General features: G+C 45.8%; 1 protein-coding gene across 1 annotated transcript in view; it reads right to left on the bottom strand.

Moving 5' to 3' along the window:
• Positions 1-21,688, bottom strand: part of SUSD6 (sushi domain containing 6) — a 174,891-nt gene that overhangs the window by 89,205 nt on the left and 63,998 nt on the right. Inside the window, exon 2 of the mRNA XM_086937038.1 lies at positions 2,836-3,038. Coding sequence (XP_086793164.1) covers positions 2,836-2,962 — 127 coding nt within the window. The 5' untranslated portion in view covers positions 2,963-3,038. The remainder of the gene's footprint in view (positions 1-2,835; positions 3,039-21,688) is intronic.

The raw sequence follows: 21,688 nt of genomic DNA on the forward strand, positions 1-21,688 counted from the left end.
TTCGTCATTTCTGCTACGAGAAGCCTGGATGGTAAATTTGTCCATTCGGTGCATGAACCCGGGTTCATTGTTCCCACACTTCACCTTTTATAATAATTTTATCCAGTGCCTGACGGCCGCATGTAAAAGCCCGAGTCGCAGACAGCGGTGGGCGCACCTGCAAATTAATAGGACAAGACGAGCTAGAGCTGAGCCAAACCAAGGTTCTGGCTTGGCTCGAAGACTATGCAGGAACCAAGCCATTAAAAGATTTGACAGGTATATTGCATAACAATGTAAAAATCGGATCAGCCTCTTCGAACTTCAAAACAGTGCATTTCTTTGACATGTGGAAGCATTTCACACACACACACACACACTACCATGGTGCAGAGTAAAATAAAGTGGCATAGAGTGCAGTGACGGAGAGTACAATGGTGTACAGTGCAGTGGCATAGAGTGGTGCAGGGTGGCGTACAGTAAAGTGGCAAAGAGCGGAGTGGTAAAGCTGAGATTGCAGTGGCACAGTGTGAAGTGGTGCAGAATAGATTAGAGTGGCTTAGAGTAGATGGGCATAGAGTGCAGTGGCGTAGAGTGGTGTGGTACAGAGTACAGTCCATTGGCATAGAGTGCAGTGGCGTAGAGTGGTGTGGTACAGAGTACAGTCCATTGGCATAGAGTGCAGTGGCGTAGAGTGGTGTGGTACAGAGTACAGTCCATTGGCATAGAGTGCAGTGGTGCAGCGTAGAATGTAGTGGCATAGAGTGGATTGACAACAGTGCAATTGCATAGAGTGGAGTGGTACAGAGTAGAGTGCATTGATGGAGAGTGAAGTTGCAGAGTTGAGTGGCATAGAGAGGAGTGGTGAAAAGTAGAGTGGAGAAGAGTGCAGTTGTGAAGAGTACAACAAAGTGTCAGACTGTATTGACTGAGTAGAGTGGTATAGTGTAGCGAGGCGTAGAGTGCGACAGAGTAGAGTGCATTGGCGCAGAGTGCAGTGGCAGACTGCAGGTGCACAGAGTAAAGTACAGAGGCGTAGAATGAAAAGGCATAGAGTGGAGTGATGCAGAGTGGAATAGGGCAAACTGAAGTATGCCTGTCATTACAGACAACAGATCTTCCATTTAAATGCCCATTACATTTGCACATACAGTTTTACTGATAAAAGTATACAGGGCACAAATGACAATGGGTGGAAATGTCATCACCTACTGTATTGATTTGTTTTGTTTCTGTTAAAATGTTTGTTTCCACCACTTAAAAGAATTGCCCCAAAAATGTGCTTCATTTGTGCTTCCCTGATTCGGATATATTCTGAAATATCTGCTCAGTTCATTTATAGACATTTACATTTTGTTGCATGCTAGAAGAAACATAACATCGTGCAGCACACCCACAGCTGCCAACAGGATTGTCACCTAAATCCTCTCACTTTGAAGTGAAACAAAGAAAAGTAAACACCAAGCTCCCTGGAAGACAGAACCGGATATTGGACCTCAGTCTTCGAATGCACAGTAAATGTGACAAGATAAGATTTAAAGCCTTCTTTACAGTAATCGAGCACATGGGGAAGGATACAGTAAATAGGGTTTGGGCTACGGAAGGGATGAACCCAAGCTGGACAGCCTAAAACAAATAAAGCCAGAAGATAGAAGGCAAGCAGATGTGAGTTACAAACCACAAGGTCAATGGTGAGCAATGGACGGAATGCATTCCCTGTGAAGCTTTCCGCATGTCACCAAGATGCTGTTTGCAAACCAGACAGCTGTGCTTTCAGGCAGGCTTTGACCTAAACAGTACCCCAAAACTCAGACACTTGTGGAAGCATAAAAGGAGCATATCAGAGACATTGTAAACAGTCTAAGCCCCAAAAATCTAAAGCAAGAAAATAAAAGTGACAAAACAAAAAAGCCAATGGAAAGCAAAAGGCAGTACTGAATTCTAGGTAAGCTAGTAACGTCTCCAATAATGTCATTCGTTACAAGACAGCTGTGCTGTCTTTCCAGCTTCGATCTAAAGAGCCTCTGTAAAAATATAGTTTCCACAGGATAACACAATTTGACAAGCAGGTAAGCCAGGTTTGATTTTAGGCTATCTGGTCTCACATTTTGAAATTCAGTCACCAGATGTACATCTCCGCCTCTCTCTCTCCTGTTTACTTCAGAGGTCACTGTTTTGTCTTTTAATCTTGGTGCTTGACGAGACAAAATTAACATAACAGACCAAACTACCAAGCCAAGAATGCATTAATTTGGGGTGTCGCAAACAACCTCTGCACTCCTTCGCCCCAGCCCCGCCTGCTCTCTGCACAGGAAGCAATCGGGACATTTCCTTAAGAACTCACGACATGAACACTAACTAGCCCTCACTGTGAAGTAGTGTGGCTCACTGGTTAGAGGCGGCAGACCCGAGAGCAGAGGACGGCCCGGGACCAGGGTTCGATTCCCGGCGCGGCAGGTTTCTGGACCAGGGTCAGCGGACTCGATAATTCTCTCGCCTCGGTGCCCACTCTGATCAGCGATCACACTCGGCAACTCTGGGCATTAGCTTGCCTCATCTTCACTAACGGCCCCACCAGACCGCCGGGGATGCCTGGTCTCACCCTGGAGATACCCATTAAGGGACCATCTCTCAGGGAAGCCAGGAAGGGTTTCGCAGCGGTCGAAGCGCCTTGGGACCCTACGGGTAAGTAGTGCGCTATATAAATGCCTATACATTTACATACATTTACTGTGTGCTCTATAGCAAATGCGAACAAAGCCTTACACAGAGTGCCTACTGTGAAGAATTCTCTGTTGTGTAGAAGTGATTGTTTATGTATACATCCATATTCAGGAAGCAGACACCAGCACTCACCTAAAGCCCGCCCCTCCGGAAGCACAGTGAAGAAGAGGAGGAAGAGGTGCAGCAGCTTGCCATGGCTGCTGGGCGCTGTCAGGGACCAAAGGCTGCCGCTGTCTGCCATCACCGCACCATGGTACATCTTTGGGGTGCCCTTCCTCCAGCTCCCAGCGCAAAGACCCGAAATCCAAGGCCGGGTGCGCGAGCGAGCAGACCGCCTGTAAGAACCGGAGAGAAACATTACTATGGGTGAGATCTGAAAAGGCCCCGGGAGCCCTGTAGGCTTCAATCACAAAACTTTAATACAAGTGTGCGACGTGCTCTTTAAAATTCAGGAGTAAATCGCGCCCAAGTCAGGAGTAAGGCGCATTTAAGGAAAAAAACTGCATTCTGCCCTCTTTGTTCAGTATTTTTCACCTGAAAAAAATATCAACCGTCTGGATTTATTTATTAAAAAACAGTTACGTGCAGAATACAAACAGTGAAGCACTTACTCAGCAATTAATGTTTTAAGACAGTTGTCTACAACTGAACATGCTGCATTTTGATTGGCTCCCAACCAGTCGATATCTACTAGGGAGTTTTCCAGCTAGTACTAGGCCTGGGCGGTTAACTTCGCTCCGTTCGCTGAGTTTCCTGCACTCCGTACTCAGTGGAGCTTGCAGAGTGCAGAAAACTCTGCTTTACGATGTGCAGCAGTCTTCCCCCTCCCCCCCCCCCCGTTCACGATTGCGAACAGTAAGTTTGCGCGCTGCTGCTCTGGTAGAATTTATGCACGAACAGCAGGAATACCAGCACAAACTGCAGTTCGCACTGCACTCTGCTACTCGCGGAACTTCACAAAGTTTTTTTGGAACTTCGCAGAGTTCCCTGTAGCAAAATTCTGCAAACTACGCCCAGGCCTGGCTAGTACCAGACACGGGCTTTATTACAGCATCAACCTGCATGTGGCTGCGCCTTCATCCCGTGCCATCTGCCTGTAAAGATCACAGCATTCCAATGAAGAACTGGAATGTTCACCTCGCTCACAGAATGTACCTGCCCGGGAGACATGGTGCTAGGGAAGACCGATTTCAAACCATTTACTTCCTTGTGTAAAAGGCCGACTGCGTTCATGAAAATTCCTCATCAGCTACAATAAACAAGTCGCTGAAAACTTTCCTTCCTTTTATATTACATTTTAAAACTGCCATCATATGTGAAAATGGTGTATTTAACACATGTCCATGTGTTATAAAACGAGGGCCGCATTTTTCCAACTGATTTACATGGTTACTTATTTTTAAATTTGTTTTGATTAAGCCTGAAAACAATAGTGCATAAAGTATACAGAGCAAACATTTTTATAAACAATATTCAATATATTTTACTAATCCCTCATATTTTCCTCACAATAAAACATGTTTTAAAGAGTGCACATTCATGCAGAGAGATCCAACAATAGGAAATAGGAAAGACTAAAAAAAACTCAACAGCACCTCATTCGGAGAGTCTCTGGAACGCAGAATTATTACTTTTAAAATTTGAGCTATGGTTGTAAATAGCTACATCCACATCTAAAAGAAATCTACACCCAATTGAAGGTTTAAAAATATTTGAAATCAACCAAAATCTTTAAATGTAAAAATGTAAAAGGTAATAAGCAACAGACCATAGATAACTCAAGAAAACAGGCGTGAAAAGCAGATGATACACTTAGGTACTGATTATTGCCCTTAAGTATTTTCAGTGCCTTTAAAAACATAATATACCATAAATAACTAAAAACCATACCCTCTCTCACATTTTTCTTTCCAAACAGCCAATTTTATTTCTGCATCAACACCCTAAATCTGTTATACTTTAGCTGGCTCCAAGGTCCTATTTCAGCAAAATGGCGTCCAGGTGTGCCACATATGCCAGTGCTCTCATTGGTCACAAGAATTCTGCGGCGAAGCTGCAGTAGAACACTGGGGAATCAACTGAGATTTTGTGGCTCCTGTTAAAAGTATGTTTAACTCAGCAGGTCACTTTTTTTCTTACATGGCCTGAGAAAATTTTACATTTATAGAAAAAATGTCCTGATTTTAGCTCATTAAAGCAGCTTTCAGAATTTGCCTGAAAAAAATAATGAGAGAACATGGTGCTGTGAGGATCAGTCTCACTTTGTTGGGGTAGTGGGAAGGTGTAAATATTGGTTGAAAAATTGTTAAACTTAATTTTTACTGTACTGAAACCTATAAATGTACAGGATAATTATTATTATTTTTTTTAATTAGCATTCTACGATTGACGTACATTGCGGATACTTTGACGTCAATCGAAGAACGCGCCAGGATAGTGATCCACACTGTGAGGAGGAGGTTGGCTCAAAAGTAAGAATAACTGCGAGGTTCTGTGACTTTATAAATATGTTCCTCCATCTGCTGTTGTGTGCCCACGAGCAGCAGTCATCAGCTATTGATCAACTTTAGCATGGACCGGGGTGGCCAATGTAGGTCCAAGCAGGGCTGGTCCAGGCCAGATTTTAAATACAGCTACAATCAATCAAGTAGTATTTGTATAGCGCGGCTAATCACCCCGGGGGTATCCAGGTGCTGCATCTAACTATAAAAAAAATTGAATTACATACTCTGTGTTTGTCCTGGAAACTGATATGGACCCGGCCATCCTGGCATTTCCTCCAACAGTCTGATGAAAAGATCCGGATGGTCACCTTTTACAGTGCCAGAGATCCCCTTGTGAAAATCACTGACAACTAATACAGATCCCATCGTATGAGGGTGCTCAGGTCAGAGGTCAACGTAAAGCATGTGATGGTGGCCACCTGATGATCGGGGGACCAGAGGGCCGATCGCCCCAAGGTGGAGTTAGAGGGGCAGAGGTCTGCAGGAGGGAAGGGATGAATTGAGGACTGTGCCTTCATGAGAGACCACGAGAAACAGGAAAGTTAGAGGGGCAGAGGTCTGCAGAAGGGAAGGGATGAATTGAGGACTGTGCCTTCATGAGAGACCACGAGAAACAGGAACTGCACTCAGTCCTTCCTTGCAAGGACAGGCCGCCTGTGCCAAGGACATCAAAGAAGCACGAACCATGCAATAACATGACCAAAATAATTGCCTGGCAGAAAAGAAGCTATAGCAAAAACCTCAGACACAAAATCAAAAAAAGACTAGAAGAATCCCCAGATCCATACAATGTCCACTCTTCATCTGAACTTATGAGCAGTCACATGGATGGAGTGAGGCACCTTTAGAAGCCTGGCATTCTGTTGAGCAGGCCTGGTGTTGCCTGAAGCAAGCATACTGTCAGACACTTTATTTTAGATACCCCTTTAGGTGCAGAGCAGTGTGTCTTCGACCATACTAGGCGTACACATTTGTTACCTCGCTTGGGACAGTGTGCACACACTCACCTACAGGCAAAGTCACCGGAGTTATAAGATTTTGTGGCAGCAACATTTTCCACAATCATTGATTCACTGCACTTGCCACATAATCAACAATCTGCTGCAAAATATGTAGCTGTCGACACAAAATCTATTTCTAGCTCAAATGGATCATCTTTTACAGGGAAAAAAAATCACCAGTTGGCGACCCTGCACAAAGGTGAGCTTTTCATCCTTTTAGTTACGGATTGCTGTGGCGCCATGTAAAACTAGAACCACGGAGGTGAAACTTTTACCCAGACACCATTAATGTGTTACAAGTCAAGAATAAGGATGGTACCGCAAGCACTAGGAGGAATAAGATTACTTTATGTGGGCGAGATGCCTAAATGAAGCGAGTAATCTCACAAATTAATATACAACAGAAAGTTGCGACAGACTCCTTGACAGAAGATTTTATGGATGAGTTTGCTTTATTCTAGCTTTTTTTTCTTGGATATATTTTTTTCCTTTCGGCCTTTTTCTGTACCAGAGGATCACAGTCAACAACACGTGTTTCACCCCTAGTGGTGTATAGGCCCGGGGCTTTCCCAAGGTAGGAACAGTTCATTACACCTTTAAATATAGGAAAGCAAAGAAAGGTGTGGCAGAAACACTTTGCATCCAATTTCTACCTCTGAAGTTGCAATTCGTGATCTGCATGTGGGTACATGCCATAGGGTGGTCCCAGTAGGATCGACTGGGAGGGTCTAAGCACAGCGAGCAGTGAACAGCGAGACACTGCAATCGTGAACGATTGGTCACCATCAAGAACAAGTATTTGCAAAGCAATAGATCTCGCAATTGCAAGAGTTTAAGCTATTGGCATTGTAAATGTCAATGCCTTTTATTTATGGTGTTTTGCGATGAATAATAGGCATTGCTATTTACATTGCCAATAGCTCAAACTCTTTTAAATGCGAGACCCACTGCATTTTAAAGAAGCGGATGCCATTGACGCAGGCTGCTTGGATATTGAAAGTGTGCATGGCGCGCTGAATGTTGCAAGAAAGCATGTCGTGCCTGCAGTAGGAGAAACGTATTAATCAAATTAGTGCTTGCAGACTAAATAAGACGTACTGTGTTACAAGCAAGGTAAAAGGGCCAGTCCTCATGGGAGGTTACAAATGAAGACAAGGCAATACTAAGGAGGGACTAAAAAGCCTATTAACGAATCAGAAGCCAGCATTTACAAAGGACAATGACACAAGCCAGTGACAAATATGGGCGGAGAGTGGGCTGGGCTTCAAGTCCATACTCGAATACAGCATCCCTCACAGAGCAGCGCATGAGCTGCCCTGGCTCAACCTAAAAATAAATGCCTCACTTGTTTTAAATCCTTTCCTTTAAAGAGAACTCTGATTTGTTTTGGTGTCAGATGGCTATCTGGGGCTGCAAGGATAAAAGCAAATCTGCCTTGGGTGATAAACACAAAGTTTGCTGTTTTTCATCAAGCACTCAGAAGGTAGAGGAAGGGAAGACCAGTTAATAAAAGGCAGTAAGACACAGAGAAAGGAACAAGGGAATAAGAAAAGGAGACGACATGAATGAGAACAATAGAAACATGGAGAAGGTGACAAGAATAAAGGAAGAATTCCAAGTGATGAACATCTGGGCAAGGGGGAGGGGAAATATCATTAGGCTAGAGAAAGAAAAGAAAGATGGGGGACCAAGGGGGAGCTAGATATGATGTGATGCAAAGAATGGAAACAGTAAGAAGGGGGGGGGGGCGGGAGGGAAGAGAAACAGACAAAATGATAGTCATCGGTGGAAAAATGAGAGATACAAGAGGAGGGTGAGAGAGGGAGGTGCTACAAATGAGACATTGAGGTATGGAAGACACAAAGGGAAATAAATACCTAAAACAGGGGGGGGGCTGTGAAACAATGAGGGAGATAATGGGAGCAGAAGGTATGAGTGGGGAACTGTGAATTAAGGAAGGAGGCACGGGGATGACAATGCAAGAGAAGCAAAAGGAGAAGAAACATAAGAGTACAGAAAGGAAGAGCGCCTGGAAAGGATATGGATAGCATGAGGAAATCTCAGGGGAGAGACACGAAAGAGGGAAAAAAATCAAACAAGGGAAAAAGAAAAATAGGGTCACATGGGAGAATGAAAGCTAATGTGAAAATAAAAGTATAAATGGTGGGAAAGAAGAAAATGATGTGAGAGACAAAAGGAGTGCGAGACTGAAGAGAGTGTGGGAACATGTAAAATTGTAAAATTTGAAATAACGGAGGCAAATGGAATCACAAAAGGAAGGAACAAGGAAGCAGACGTAGAGGGCAGGTTGGTCACAGGAATCACTAGTTTAAAATATGGAATGGTATGAAAAGCAGCATTAATATAACACCAACTTCAGCTCTACTGGGGGGGGGGGGCGGGGAATCAACTGAGTGACAAATACCCAAGAGACAAATGAACAGCGCAACAGCAATTATGCAGTGAGAACAGGTGGGATGATTGTCAGCCACTGCGAAGGCCGCGTTGAGTATTTCCTGCTCGGAAAGACTCTAAAGTAAGTAAAATACTTGATAAAGACTGGAATCTAAACTGGGGTATTTGAACAGAGTAAGCTATTCTTTTAAGTGTCCTTGCAAGGGAAGGAGCTAAAGGTGCAACCGAGGAAAACAAACGAGTGAGGAGAAACATGGATAAATAACCAGAAGATGAACATAATTAGGAAGGAGATAGAAGGCAGGCAGAAAAGGAGAGCGAACTGCAAACCAGGCATTGAACAAAGCAGTAGACCAGCTAATACATGGAACCGGGGGCTGCTGCAATGCCAATGGACTTCTCCTCGTGTGATGGCCTATGCACTCCCCTGAGTGAACATACAGTTCACGTGCCACTGAAAGCCGATATTACACACAAACAGCAACATGCATACGCACAGAAGCCTTATAAGTTTTGTTTTTAGCGCTCTACGCCACAGTGGGTACAGCTCCGACTAGCACTCACAGGGCAGCCAGCGGGAGTGAATGAAGCATGTGCGACCTCCACACTCTGGAGAGCGGTGCTAGGGGCTCCCCACAAAGCGGCTGGGGCTATACCCTGGCCACCTTCACCCCTGGAAGAGCAGCACTAGGGGGCACCCTCAGTGAGGGCAGAGGCTCCGTTGTCTCCCCCTCAAGCAGACATAAGGAGGCGGCAGCGGCGGAAGGCCCGGTGCAGCCAGTTGCTGTAATGGCCGGAATGTGGCCTCGGCAGTCAGCCTAATTAGGCCCCGGGGAGCACACAGTGTAGGGCCCAGAGGATGGTGCCATATTCTTCGGGAGAGCTGGACCAGAGCGTGGGACGGGGCGGGGTCTCTGCCCGGTCCTAGACACATGCATGGTGTGCCATGACTACTGCACGCGGCCCCCTGGAAGGTGCACTATTACAAACACTTGACGTATCTTGGCTGCTTCTGAGCCGTCGTAATTCTGGTTTATGCACATGTGACACCTCCACACACTAGGACAACTAAAACAAGCTGTTGCCATTGCGAGAATGGAAAAAATTGAAGGAGCCCGTGTAACGCCGCAAGTAAAAGATCCAGTCCTGATGGGCGGTCACAAAAGGAGACAGGGCGGTAACAAGGAGGGACGAAGAAGCCTCATTATCAATTGGAAGCCAGCGTTTAGCATAGACAATGACGCCAGCTAATGAAAAATAGGGGCAGGGCTTCCACCACTCTTCTAAAACCTACCCTACTACAATATGCATCGCAGTACGAGCAGCGCATGCACGCTGCAACGCTAAGTCTGCAAGACCTAAAAACGGGCACACTGAAGCAAAGTAGTGTTGAAGAAAAGTGAAGTACATAAAATGTGAAAATTATTTTGTATGAAACAATTTAATGAGAGCACACGTGAGAACACAGTAAAGTAAACTGTTCGGAGGGTGCTGGGAACCTGTAGTGAGTTGAAGGTAATAAGGTTCAACTAATATATAAAAAAGTGTCAATGCAGCCTTCAATTAGGAAAGGATTAACGAAGATAATAATGAGGTCAGCTCCGTAAGCATCAATCTGGAAGAGACCATGGGTTGTAGGAAAGGGACTTGATTCGACGACTATGGTGGTCCACTGACAGAAAGTTAGTGGTCTATATTTGAGCAATACGGGATATCTGAGCAGGTCAGTCAAAAAATCAGTGTCAAATACAAGTGGGCTGGGATTAAGTTGCTTGATTTTATGTGCTACACAAACAAGTAAAAGGACTGTGGAGGGGACGGTGTGGAGTACACCAAATTTGCAATGCGCGAATTTAGAGAAAAGCATGGGAACATACCCAAAATCGTCAATCAGAACTATATGCACTAGAAAACGGAGCTAGTGAGTCTGGGTAGGGGTCGGGATAAAGTGCACCAAATTCGATAGGTGCCACTGAAAGAAAAAGCGCGGGACCATTCCGGAAACAGTCAACCGCGCATGCAGATATGGAACTTTGCTAAAATGCAGAGATAATGCAGAGTTCAGGCTATAGACAGAGAAATGATGTCAAGTTGTTCAATTTGGGATTGTAATTTGTGACCGAGCACTACCACCAGGACGGAACAGGGGACCCAGAGCGGTAAATGTGACCTTAATAGTTCAATTGGTATCAGAATGTATCCGTAGCGGACATCAAAAACAATGCGTGCAGAGTCTACAAGGAATGAATCAGCCCCATATTTCAAAGCCTGGCAGCACTAAGTAAAATCAGCCATGTGAAAGAATGGGCGGTGGCCATGTTGGAATGGTGTTAGATGTTTAAAAGTTAAGGCACCTCGGAAGTGATTAAGAAAAGCATTTGTTTTTAAAGGTTGTTACAAAATTGTGTCTTATGGAGAGGTCTAAGAAAGAGGGTGTGTCCAAAGTTAGCCATTAGAAAAGGGCCATACCGATTAGCCTGACGAAAGAACTGCAGGGCGGCAGTGTTTAAAGAGGATAGGTGTAAAGAAGCATATTACTGGTGGATAGGGGGAATACGTTGGCCATGCTAGGTCAGGGTAGAGATATACTGCTTCTGTCTCTACAGTAGCAACCACTTTTGTGCCATTGGACATAATGTGTATATGTAACGGATAAAGTATAAACATTTAAATTAGCTCCTGTTGCAGTGTGAATATAGCCATATTGTATTCAATACCATTGAACAGTCTTACAGTGTTCATAATAATTATTACTTATGTGAAAGATTATAGGATTGGATATTATTATACCTAGAATTGGATAACCAACATTAAGTGAATTGCGACAAAGAATGAAAATATTTGGTTGGTATCACTCTTACATTATTCTATGCAATACAATTTATACACGAGTTACAGCAACAACAACAAAATCCAATACCGTGGTAGACAATGTCTTGTTTTATAATTCTTACATTATTCTATATTTTAATGTATATGTAGATATACTATAGTCCCATACCATTTGAACATATTGTATCTATAATATATGTGCTTTTATAAATATACGATGTTGCAAACATGAACATATGGTGGTATTTATGTGTGGATTGGTCACAGATCTAACAAAAGCTGAAAAATAGACAGGAATTTAACTTTATTATTTAGACATACATTCCATTGATTGGTAGATGTGGAGGGAGATATAATTCATAGTCTTAGGTTGCTGGTTAGGGATGCTGGGGTTCGAGTACCCACGTCCGTACAGGCTCGATTTTCGCCCTCTAGTGGACGGGATGGTTAGTGATTTGTCCTGGGGTGATGAGAAAGGGCAAGCACAGGGCTTTCTGGGTGGTTTACTTTGGCCAGAAGTGCATTTCTCCATCCTTGTTGAGTCCATTACGGACTGTGTCCAGTTGCAGTATAGATGTGCTTTCTTCTTATTTTAGTCTCAATTCTCTTTTACCCCCTTGAGTTTGTTGTGTTACGAGCTCCAATCCAAAAATGGGAATGGCCGGTTGAGTTCATGAAATTGAAGAAAACGTTATATTAATGGCGTTCCTGGCTCGGTATTGTGTATATTGCAGTAGTGATCTTGAATTCTAGTTCTCAATGGTCTAGTGGTACTCCCCAAGTAGATCTCAGAGTAGGGGCACAGTATTACATGAACCACCAAGGTACAGACTGGATTTGGTTGTTCTGGATGTCGGGATCAATTACATTTATTTCTTCATTTAAAAATTCTGAGGTGGTTTTAATGTTCCATTCACTGCTGTTTACGAGTCCGGGGTAGGTTTTTAGGCTTTCCTCGTCACCCAGCCAGATACAAAAGATGTTGCTAATTTATCTCCCCCAGTAAATGTTATGGGATGTGAATTCTTGGAATTTGTTGTCCAATAAACAGAATCTCAACCTTGCCTGTAAAAATGGAGGCGTACTGGGTAGCAAGTAATGCCCCCATTACGGTCCCTGTGTTTAAAGTTACCACTCCTTGCTGGAACTGAAGATTTTGTGTGCGGGACAGAAGTCAAGCACGTCCAATACCCTACTGTGGGAGTCCGAACAGTGCACTGACTGAGTAGGTGGAGGTTTTTGACCGCTTCTGTGCGGTGCTCATGTTGTATGGGGCTGTACAGGCTTATGGTAACTAAGATGTTGACATCCTCCCAGTCTAGGTTTGTTGAGTGTGTCCCAAGTGCCCTTTTAATACACGCACAGGTTTTCAAGCGTCTTGTAGTTTGCCACAAACATATTCACTCAGCCGTGGGCAGATACAGTCTATTCCTGCAACGATCTGCCATTCCGGTGGCAGAAAACTTTTATGTGAATTTTCAACAACAGACAGAAGAGTAGATATTGCAGGGCGTTCAATGAACATGTACATCTTTTCCTCAAATATTAGTAGACCTTTGTTGTACCACTTGTCTAGCTTTTTTCTTAGTTCTAGATGTATTTATTTGGTGGGATTTTTGGCGAGTTTTTGGTAGCAGGAGGTGCAAGTGGTTGTTTCTGAGATTCCATGGTGTAGTCAGTGTGTAGAATTACTACATTACCACCCGGGTTTGCGTTCTTGATAACAATTTCCATGTTTTCTTTGAGACTTTGCAGTGTTTTCTTTTGTAGTTATTTCCTTTTTTGAGTATTTACTGTATTCTTGTTCTAGATCCCAAAGTTTCTCTATAATACGTATCAAGCATTTCCTGCAGGTTGCTGTGATGTGAAGGATTCGTTCTTCAAATGACTTGTGTGTAGTATCAATACCAGTTTGTTTACTGGTGCAACAAGAATGGCCGCTGGGAAATTTCAGAAGTTTATTCTGCAGAATTGTGCCATTTGAAAGCACTTTCACTTAAAGGCTTTGTCCAAACAAAAGATGTCAGAAGCATAGCTCGACACACCCATGATGCATGCATTTTATTCCCTTGCGGAGAACCTGGAAGCTAGTTTTCTTGCCAGTGTTTGGTTTTTTGGGGGGTTTTCTTTGTTTTAATCAAAACGACCTGGCATGAATCGAGGCATTTCGCAGTGTTACCAGTGTAAAACAAAGGTGCCCGCTTCTTACAAGAACATAAGGCATCTACACGACTTCTCGGACAACACGAAACACGTTTCACAAGGGAGACCAGCATCACCCAGTCTTACCCAGAGAACAAAGGTACCAGCATGCTTCACGAGAGAGTAAGGGCGCGCGTGCCCTCCCAGGAGAGTGCAAGACTAGCACAAAGACAGCACTGGGCATTACCAGAAGAGTAGGAAAGATCTTCAAATCAAAAATACTTCTAGATAAGTCAACAGGGCGAATAAAAGCCTTTGCAAAAATAAAAATAAAACATTAGGGGGAAATGGGATAAAGGCAAGGACCACCCCTCCCCCTTCCAGTGAATGCTCAATGAAGCCAACGTTGACAACTGATGTGTGTGATGTACTCTAACTGGGAGGGCTACTCTGTGTACAAGCCAATCAAAATGTCCTCTAATCTGGGTGGCAAGTTTCCAAGGGCTTACCTCGCCGCTTCTGTCTTCGTGGCACTGTATGTACTCCCAAACATCATTTCACCCCCACAGGATTTGAATGGCATAAATCAGTTAATATTTACTTTGGGGGAAAACACAAAATGCTCAGGGTTAGGTTGGGAAGTTTCCAAGGACGTGTGAGTGAATGGAGGTGCGCGAGTGAAGGGAGGTGCGCGAGTGAAGGGAGGTGCGCGAGTGAAGGGAGGTGCGCGAGTGAAGGGAGGTGCGCGAGTGAAGGGAGGTGCACGAGGATGTGCCCGAGTGAATGGAGGTGTGTGGGGGTGTGAGTGAGTGAATGGAGGTGTGTGAGGGTGTGAGTGAATGGACGTGTGTGAGTGAATGGAGGTGTGTGCATGTATGATTGTGTGAATGGAGGTGTGTGAGTGAATGGAGGTGTGTGAGTAAATGGAGGTATGTGAGGGTGAGTGAGTGAAGGAGTGCAAGTGTGTTTTTTTCCCGCTTTCCTCACTGTGGGCTGTAAAGGGCCCAGATTACCAATGTGGAGTAAACTCTGTTCTCACACTTTTAAACCTTTTATTTGTTTTTCTAAACTATCAGCAATAAATTAACTATCAGCAACTCAAAAGAATGAACACCTAGAACCACATCTGTCAAAGACATCGCATTTTGTCAACAGGTGCTTCTTAACTCTGGAAAGTGACCAACTGAAGGTTGTAAAACAGTCAACCAGACGGCGGCAACAACAGTGTACACACGCAAGGACCAGTGTGCAGAGCGTTCATCACGGCAACGTGCACTGAGTCCACAAGCAAACCTGCGGCGAGCGCTCGAGGCCCCGTTCACAGATTCCAATGCAATAATAACACACTAGTGATGGTAAACTGCACTAGAGACAAGCACCCTTTACACCTGCATAAACACATGAGATAGCACCGGGTAAACAAGCATTTGCAATGCAATAGGTCTCGCATTTGGGAGAGCTTAAGCTATTGACATTCTAAATGACAATGCATTTTATTTATCTGTTTTGATAATTAACACAAATAAAAGGCATTGTCATTAACAAGACCAATAGCTCAAACTCTTGTAAATGCGAGACCTATTTCATTTCAAAGCAGCGGCCTCCAATGTTCCGGGCTGCTTGGAAAGTGAAAGCGCGCATGGCACGCTGAATGTTGCAGGAAAGCATGTTGTACCTGCAGTAGGAGAAACTCATTAAAGAAAATAGTGCTTTCAGACTAAAAAGACATACTGTCTAACAAGAGAAGTAAAAGAGCTAGTACTCATGGGAGGTTACAAATGAAAACAAGGCGGTACTAAGGAGGGACTAACAATCCGATTAACAAATCTGAAGCCAGCATTTACAAAAGACAATGACACAAGCCAATGAAAAATATAGGCGGAGAGTGGGTGGGGCCTAAAGTCCATACTCCAATACAGCATGCCTCGCAGAGCAGCGTACGCGCCGACCAGGCTCGACCTAAAAACAGCCGGGCTTGATTTCCTGGTGGTCTTACGCTTTCATTGTGGCAGTGAGATCTGCTTGGGGTGAACTGGCCCCCTGCAGCAGTCGTCTCCTAGCACACACTAGCCAGAAGGCAGTAAAATGGCTCAGGGACGTACACAGATACAGAAGCAACCAGTGAACTGCATACTTGAGACACGACACGCACACTCAGCCTTTCAACCTCTGGAGGTTGGTAACTTGAAAAGAATTCTTGAATTATGTGACGTTATGCACAGTTCCATGGGACATTAAAGTGCTACACAAACAAATGATGTTTTCACTCCCAAAACCGGCCTTTCATCCTGCAGAAGTCGACCAATGAACATAGCTTATTAAGCTCTGAAAGACGTCAAATTTACACAATTCTACATACTGAAGATTCACCGTGTGTTGTGTCAGCGCTGGGAGATGCGGAGGCGAAGAATAAATACATCTGTAACTGGGCCAAGCCTGAATTCAATCTATTTTGTACTATCAGTAAAGAAATGCCGAGTGGAAAATGCAAGTCACATCTTTGGCAGCCCGCCACGCCATGACAGGCCAGGAGCGATTGAAGGAGAGAGCAGGGCAGCCCGAGGGGGTCTCAAGGCCCGGTCTGCAGCAAGCAGACCGAAACTTGTCAAGCCACGGGGAGATAGCGAGCTGCCCAGGATCAAACAGTGTCGAGAGGCAGAGCCAGGGGTCCACCTTGTGAGTTCCCTCGGGCCTTCAATAAGCGACGCGACACATCAATTCAATGGTTTTCACTGATTGACCTCAGAAGGATGAAAGCCAGAACCATCAGTCCCGGTCACAGATTTCAGGAGTCACAGTGGGAGTGGGAAGGAAGCGCCCACCACCTCTGCTGGTGCAAGTCTTCACCGGGCGCTTATAAAATCTTTGGTAGGGCCGCAGATTTCTTGTCAGACTAGCACCCCTGACGAGCTGGCGGGGCTGGGGCAAGCAGCCGTGAGTCAGGCTGTCCTCAATGGCCGGAATCTATCCAGGCCTGCATGCTATAGTATAGTGGGTGGTCGGGGTTTTACGCACATCCCAAGGACCGCTTCGTATGCAGTGAACAGACCTCGTGTGCTCAAGTTCACATGACGCGTCAGGGAAGTTCGGGGTTTATGCTGTGACTTAGGGCATTAAACAGCTGGGCACATGGTTTACTGCAGCGGCGAGCAGGCCCTCGAGACAGGCCGGGACCGAGATACATATATGGACACAAACAGGCCCTGGGAATCTAAACAAGACACTCCTTAGGAAACCAGATGTCCCCGGGACGGATGGTTCGATAAAAAATGTTCAGCAGCAAACCGTAAACTTAAGGCTGCTCTTAAATTAGAACCAGTTGACAGACGGTTAGTAGCTACCCTCAGGAGAGATTATAAAATAACAATTGATGAAAGGCGGCGTGAGATCAGGGAAGACGCTTGGGCTGATTTAACCTCTACAGAGGTATTAAAAAACAGCGCCAAGTTTTGGGCGGTGGTAAATCAACCTTACTTCTCGGATTCCAATAACAATGAATTGGATTGTGGTATCCAGGAAGAACGATGGCACACACACTTTAGTACAGTTTATGAAGATGAGACTCAGGTGGTAGAACGCCCGACCGCATTCCTTCAATTACCATACACCCTAACTGTGAATGAGGAGGAGGTGGCAGTGGCCATTGGCTTGATGACCAGTAACAAAGCCCCCGGGCCCGATGGCGTCCCCTCTGACCTTTTTAAAGCTGATACCTTATTTTGGTCCAAAGTTTTAACTAATGTTTTTAATAGAGTCTCTAAGACGGGCATCCCTGAGTCATGGTCACAGTCGGTAATCGTGCCAATTTACAAAAAAGGGGATAGGGGGGACCCTGGTAATTACCGACCCATATCCCTTATTGACTCTGCAGTTAAGGTTTTGGGGAGGGTGGTTTTAGGTAAACTGACCACCTGGCTAGAGGAGACAAACACACTTTCACCTCTACAGTACGGCTTCCGCAAGGGACGTGGCACAATTGACCAAAGCCTAAATTTACAGCTGCTAATTGGGAAGTACACCTTAGCTAAACCAGGTTCATTGTTTATTGCCTTTATGGATCTGTCCTCGGCGTTTGACCGGGTAAACAGATCTAAATTGTGGGACCAGCTCCTTAAGATCGGAACAGACCCCAATATAGTTTACTTTCTAGCTGACCTTCATAGGGATCTTACTGCAACAGTCCGCTATGATAGAAAGGGGAACTGTACGGAGAAAATTAGCATCATCAATGGCGTGAGACAGGGGTGCATTCTTGCTCCCCTGCTTTTCACACTATATATCAACGACCTTGGCAAAGCTTTGAGTGGAGCCTGTAAGGATATCCCGAAGGCTGGGAAATATTTACTGCCTGCCCTACTGTATGCGGATGACGCTGCACTTTTAGCTAGAACCCCATTAGGACTGCAAAGCTTGCTGAACTCTTTTTATGTCTTTATGGATAACCTTGACCTGAGTGTTAACTTTGGGAAGTCTCACGTCATGGTAGTAGGTCACAAAGCCAAGGCAAGGAAAAATGTGATGCCATTTTTTTGTAATAAACACAAGCTGTCGCGAGTCTCCAGATTTCCCTATTTGGGGGTGGTCTTCGATGAAGGCTCAACGTGGAACTCCCAACTGGTGGAGAAAAAAACCTCCTTGGCACGTTCAACCTCCGCAGTACTAAGATTCTCCCGTAAACTAGGAGTGAAACCCATTGAGGCAGTACTAAAAGTATACGCTTCTAAATGTATTGCAATTGCCACGTATGGGGCCGACCTGTGGGGTTTCAAAAATGTCTCATCGCTCCAAGTCTCAGAGGACAATTTCTTAAAAACTCTTCTTTCCTTGCCTAGCTCCACCGCAAACTACATAGTTCATCAGGAGTGTGGAGTGGGCTATTTGGAAGACAAAATTGCCCTGGCCCCCTTATTAAAATGGTTGGCAGTTTGGCTAAATCCAGAGCTTGACGTAAACCATGAAATCCTAAAAGATTGTCTAAGCCTGGATCATTGGGATAAAATCACCTGGCTGAAGTACGTGCAACATATGTGTGTAAAACTGGGACGTCCAGAATTGTTTGATAAACCTTCAAGCTTGGTGAAAGGGGATATAAAATGGGTCAAAAACATCTTCTTGCTGAATAGAGGAATGGACAGAGAGGGCAGGGAGCTGCTTAAATCTTCTGTCAGGTCCCATCAGCTGATTGTCTCACCCGACCCCGAACCGGAACTATACCTTAAAGTTGTGAATAACGCTAATCATAGGTACTTGTTAACAAGGTTCCGTCTGAATAAAATACATCTCTTAATTTCTGGCCGCCCCGCTTGGACCAGAAGTAAGGATTTAGTATTATGCACATGTGATGGTTGTTCAATTATGGATACGGCTCATTTCTTGTTTTTCTGTGACCACTTCAAAGGCATTAGATTTAAATTTATTATACCATTGCTAAAAGGAAAGGGTTTTAGGCAAGTGAAGCCAGCCTTGCTGTACCTGCAACTCTTGACAGAGATCTGGATCATTTTTAATGTGGCTAAATTTTTAACTATTGCAATGAGACTTAGCAAAAAGATTGCTTGGTCTTAGAGGACTTTGTATAAACATAAAATACCGTCCGAAACCTTAACCAAGGGCACTAATGTACATTTTGTTGTTTTTAAAAGGAAAAAACTTTACACTTTGTATATTTCTGTTTTTATCCATGTTAGCTGCTATATTTTTTTATGGGCGGATGATGGATTGTTTTAATGCTTGTACACTTTTATGGTTTTTGTGATTTAAACCGAATAAAGTATCTTTTGAATTTGAATTTGAGTTTGATTGACCTCAGAAGGATGAAAGCCAGAACCATCAGTCCCGGTCACAGATTTCAGGAGTCACAGTGGGAGTGGGAAGGAAGCGCCCACCACCTCTGCTGGTGCAAGTCTTCACCGGGCGCTTATAAAATCTTTGGTAGGGCCGCAGATTTCTTGTCAGACTAGCACCCCTGACGAGCTGGCGGGGCTGGGGCAAGCAGCCGTGAGTCAGGCTGTCCTCAATGGCCGGAATCTATCCAGGCCTGCATGCTATAGTATAGTGGGTGGTCGGGGTTTTACGCACATCCCAAGGACCGCTTCGTATGCAGTGAACAGACCTCGTGTGCTCAAGTTCACATGACGCGTCAGGGAAGTTCGGGGTTTATGCTGTGACTTAGGGCATTAAACAGCTGGGCACATGGTTTACTGCAGCGGCGAGCAGGCCCTCGAGACAGGCCGGGACCGAGATACATATATGGACACAAACAGGCCCTGGGAATCTAAACAAGACACTCCTTAGGAAACCAGATGTCCCCGGGGTGAGGCCTGTTCCGAATTACCCAGCAGATGAGGCCGGGCGTCTGCTGACCGTGCACACTGCACACGCAGCCCCAGGAGACCTGCTGGGCAAACACCTGGGCACAGAGCCCTGCCCCCGGCGGCAGCTTCCTGCAGGGGGCGTTCCCGGCTTCAACGGCCGCATCAACCAGGGTTCCCACAGAGCAGGCAGGAAACCCGAAACCGCAGCGCCCTCCCTCGGTGCAGCCCAGGCACGTCACAGTTCCTCAGTTGGGTTGAACATTAAAAATACAAACAAACAAAAAACATTGACTCAGCCAGTATGGGCTGTTTGCCTTTGGAGTCCTGAATAAAACATTTAAAAAACCTGCTGCACCCATAAAACAAAGATATTGCTTTCTAGGTGTTGTTAAAACTCCAGGGGGCACTGATGGCACAGGAGACTGCCCTGTGCACTCTCCGGTATTTGATATCTGGCTTCAGTCGCTGTGTAGCCCCTTCTGTACTATAGATCAAGCTGTTGCACGTGTAGCGCGGGTGCTATCACAACAGAGTGCGCCCTCGTTTGCACGGAGGCAGCGCCCCAAGCACATGAAGAAATACTTTGTCTCCGTGCCCACGTCTTATTATAAAGGGTGGCACAGAGGTAAAGGAACTGTAGGGGGGTGGGGGTGCAACAGTATGCCCCTTGGATGGAGGGAAAGGGGATCCCCGGATTCCACTGCAGGCAGGTGCAGGCACTTTTTGCAGCCACCTACGGGCAGCCTCGCCCCCTCCTTTAAAACGCAGGCTGAGCGGCAGCTGCAGGTGAAACGTGGACCTGCTGAGTCAAAAAGTTAGTCTGCATTTCACTAATGCACTATCCCTCGAACACCACCACCTCCCGCCCCCTCCACCCAGTTAAAGGCCCACCCTTAAGGGTGGGACATTCTTCCGGCTGGACTGGAAGCTTGTGGCTTCCAGTCCAGCCGTGAGTAAGATCTGTATTTGTAAAGCGCAAACTACTCACCCTTATGGGTCTCAAGGCGCGGGGGGCCACCGTGGAAATTAAGTGAGCTATTGCCCAGAGTCATATGGTGCTGAGCTGCCACCGGAGCCGGGGATCGAACCGTGGACCCTGTGCTCCGAAGGCAGCTGCACTGGCCGCTGCACCACACCTCCCCACTAGTGAGTTGCACGGCTGGAATTTAGTGGTGCGAGGTCTCTCTTCAATTTGTGTGAATCCACTACTTCCCTGTCTGTGAATGGTGCCCTGGTTGTCGGTGGGTCTGTGGATTACCAAGGTGCAGATTGGGTTTGCATTTGTGTGTTTTTATTTGGGAGTGGTTCTTTAAAGGGTTTGCCAGGAGTGTGTTTGAGCTGCTGTGGAGGACGCGGGCATCAGAGGCTGGTGGGGTGGTAGTGAGGCGAGAGGGAAAGGTGTGTGCCCTGATCAAAGTGATGCATAGTCTGGCTTCAAGCACATGGACTGTGAGTCTGGAACATGAGGCCCACTCTGGACTCCCGGGGGGGGGGGCCTGGAGGCCCACTCTGGACTCCCAGGGGGGGGGCCTGGAGGCCCACTCTGGACTCCCAGGGGGGGGCCTGGAGGCCCACTCTGGACTCCCAGGGGGGGGCCTGGAGGCCCACTCTGGACTCCCAGGGGGGGGCCTGGAGGCCCACTCTGGACTCCCAGGGGGGGGCCTGGAGGCCCACTCTGGACTCCCAGGGGGGGCCTGGAGGCCCACTCTGGACTCCCAGGGGGGGCCTGGAGGCCCACTCTGGACTCCCAGGGGGGGCCTGGAGGCCCACTCTGGAC

This window comes from Lissotriton vulgaris, chromosome 9 (genome assembly GCF_964263255.1).
Source record: "Lissotriton vulgaris chromosome 9, aLisVul1.2, whole genome shotgun sequence".
Classification (NCBI taxonomy): Eukaryota; Metazoa; Chordata; class Amphibia; order Caudata; family Salamandridae; genus Lissotriton; species Lissotriton vulgaris.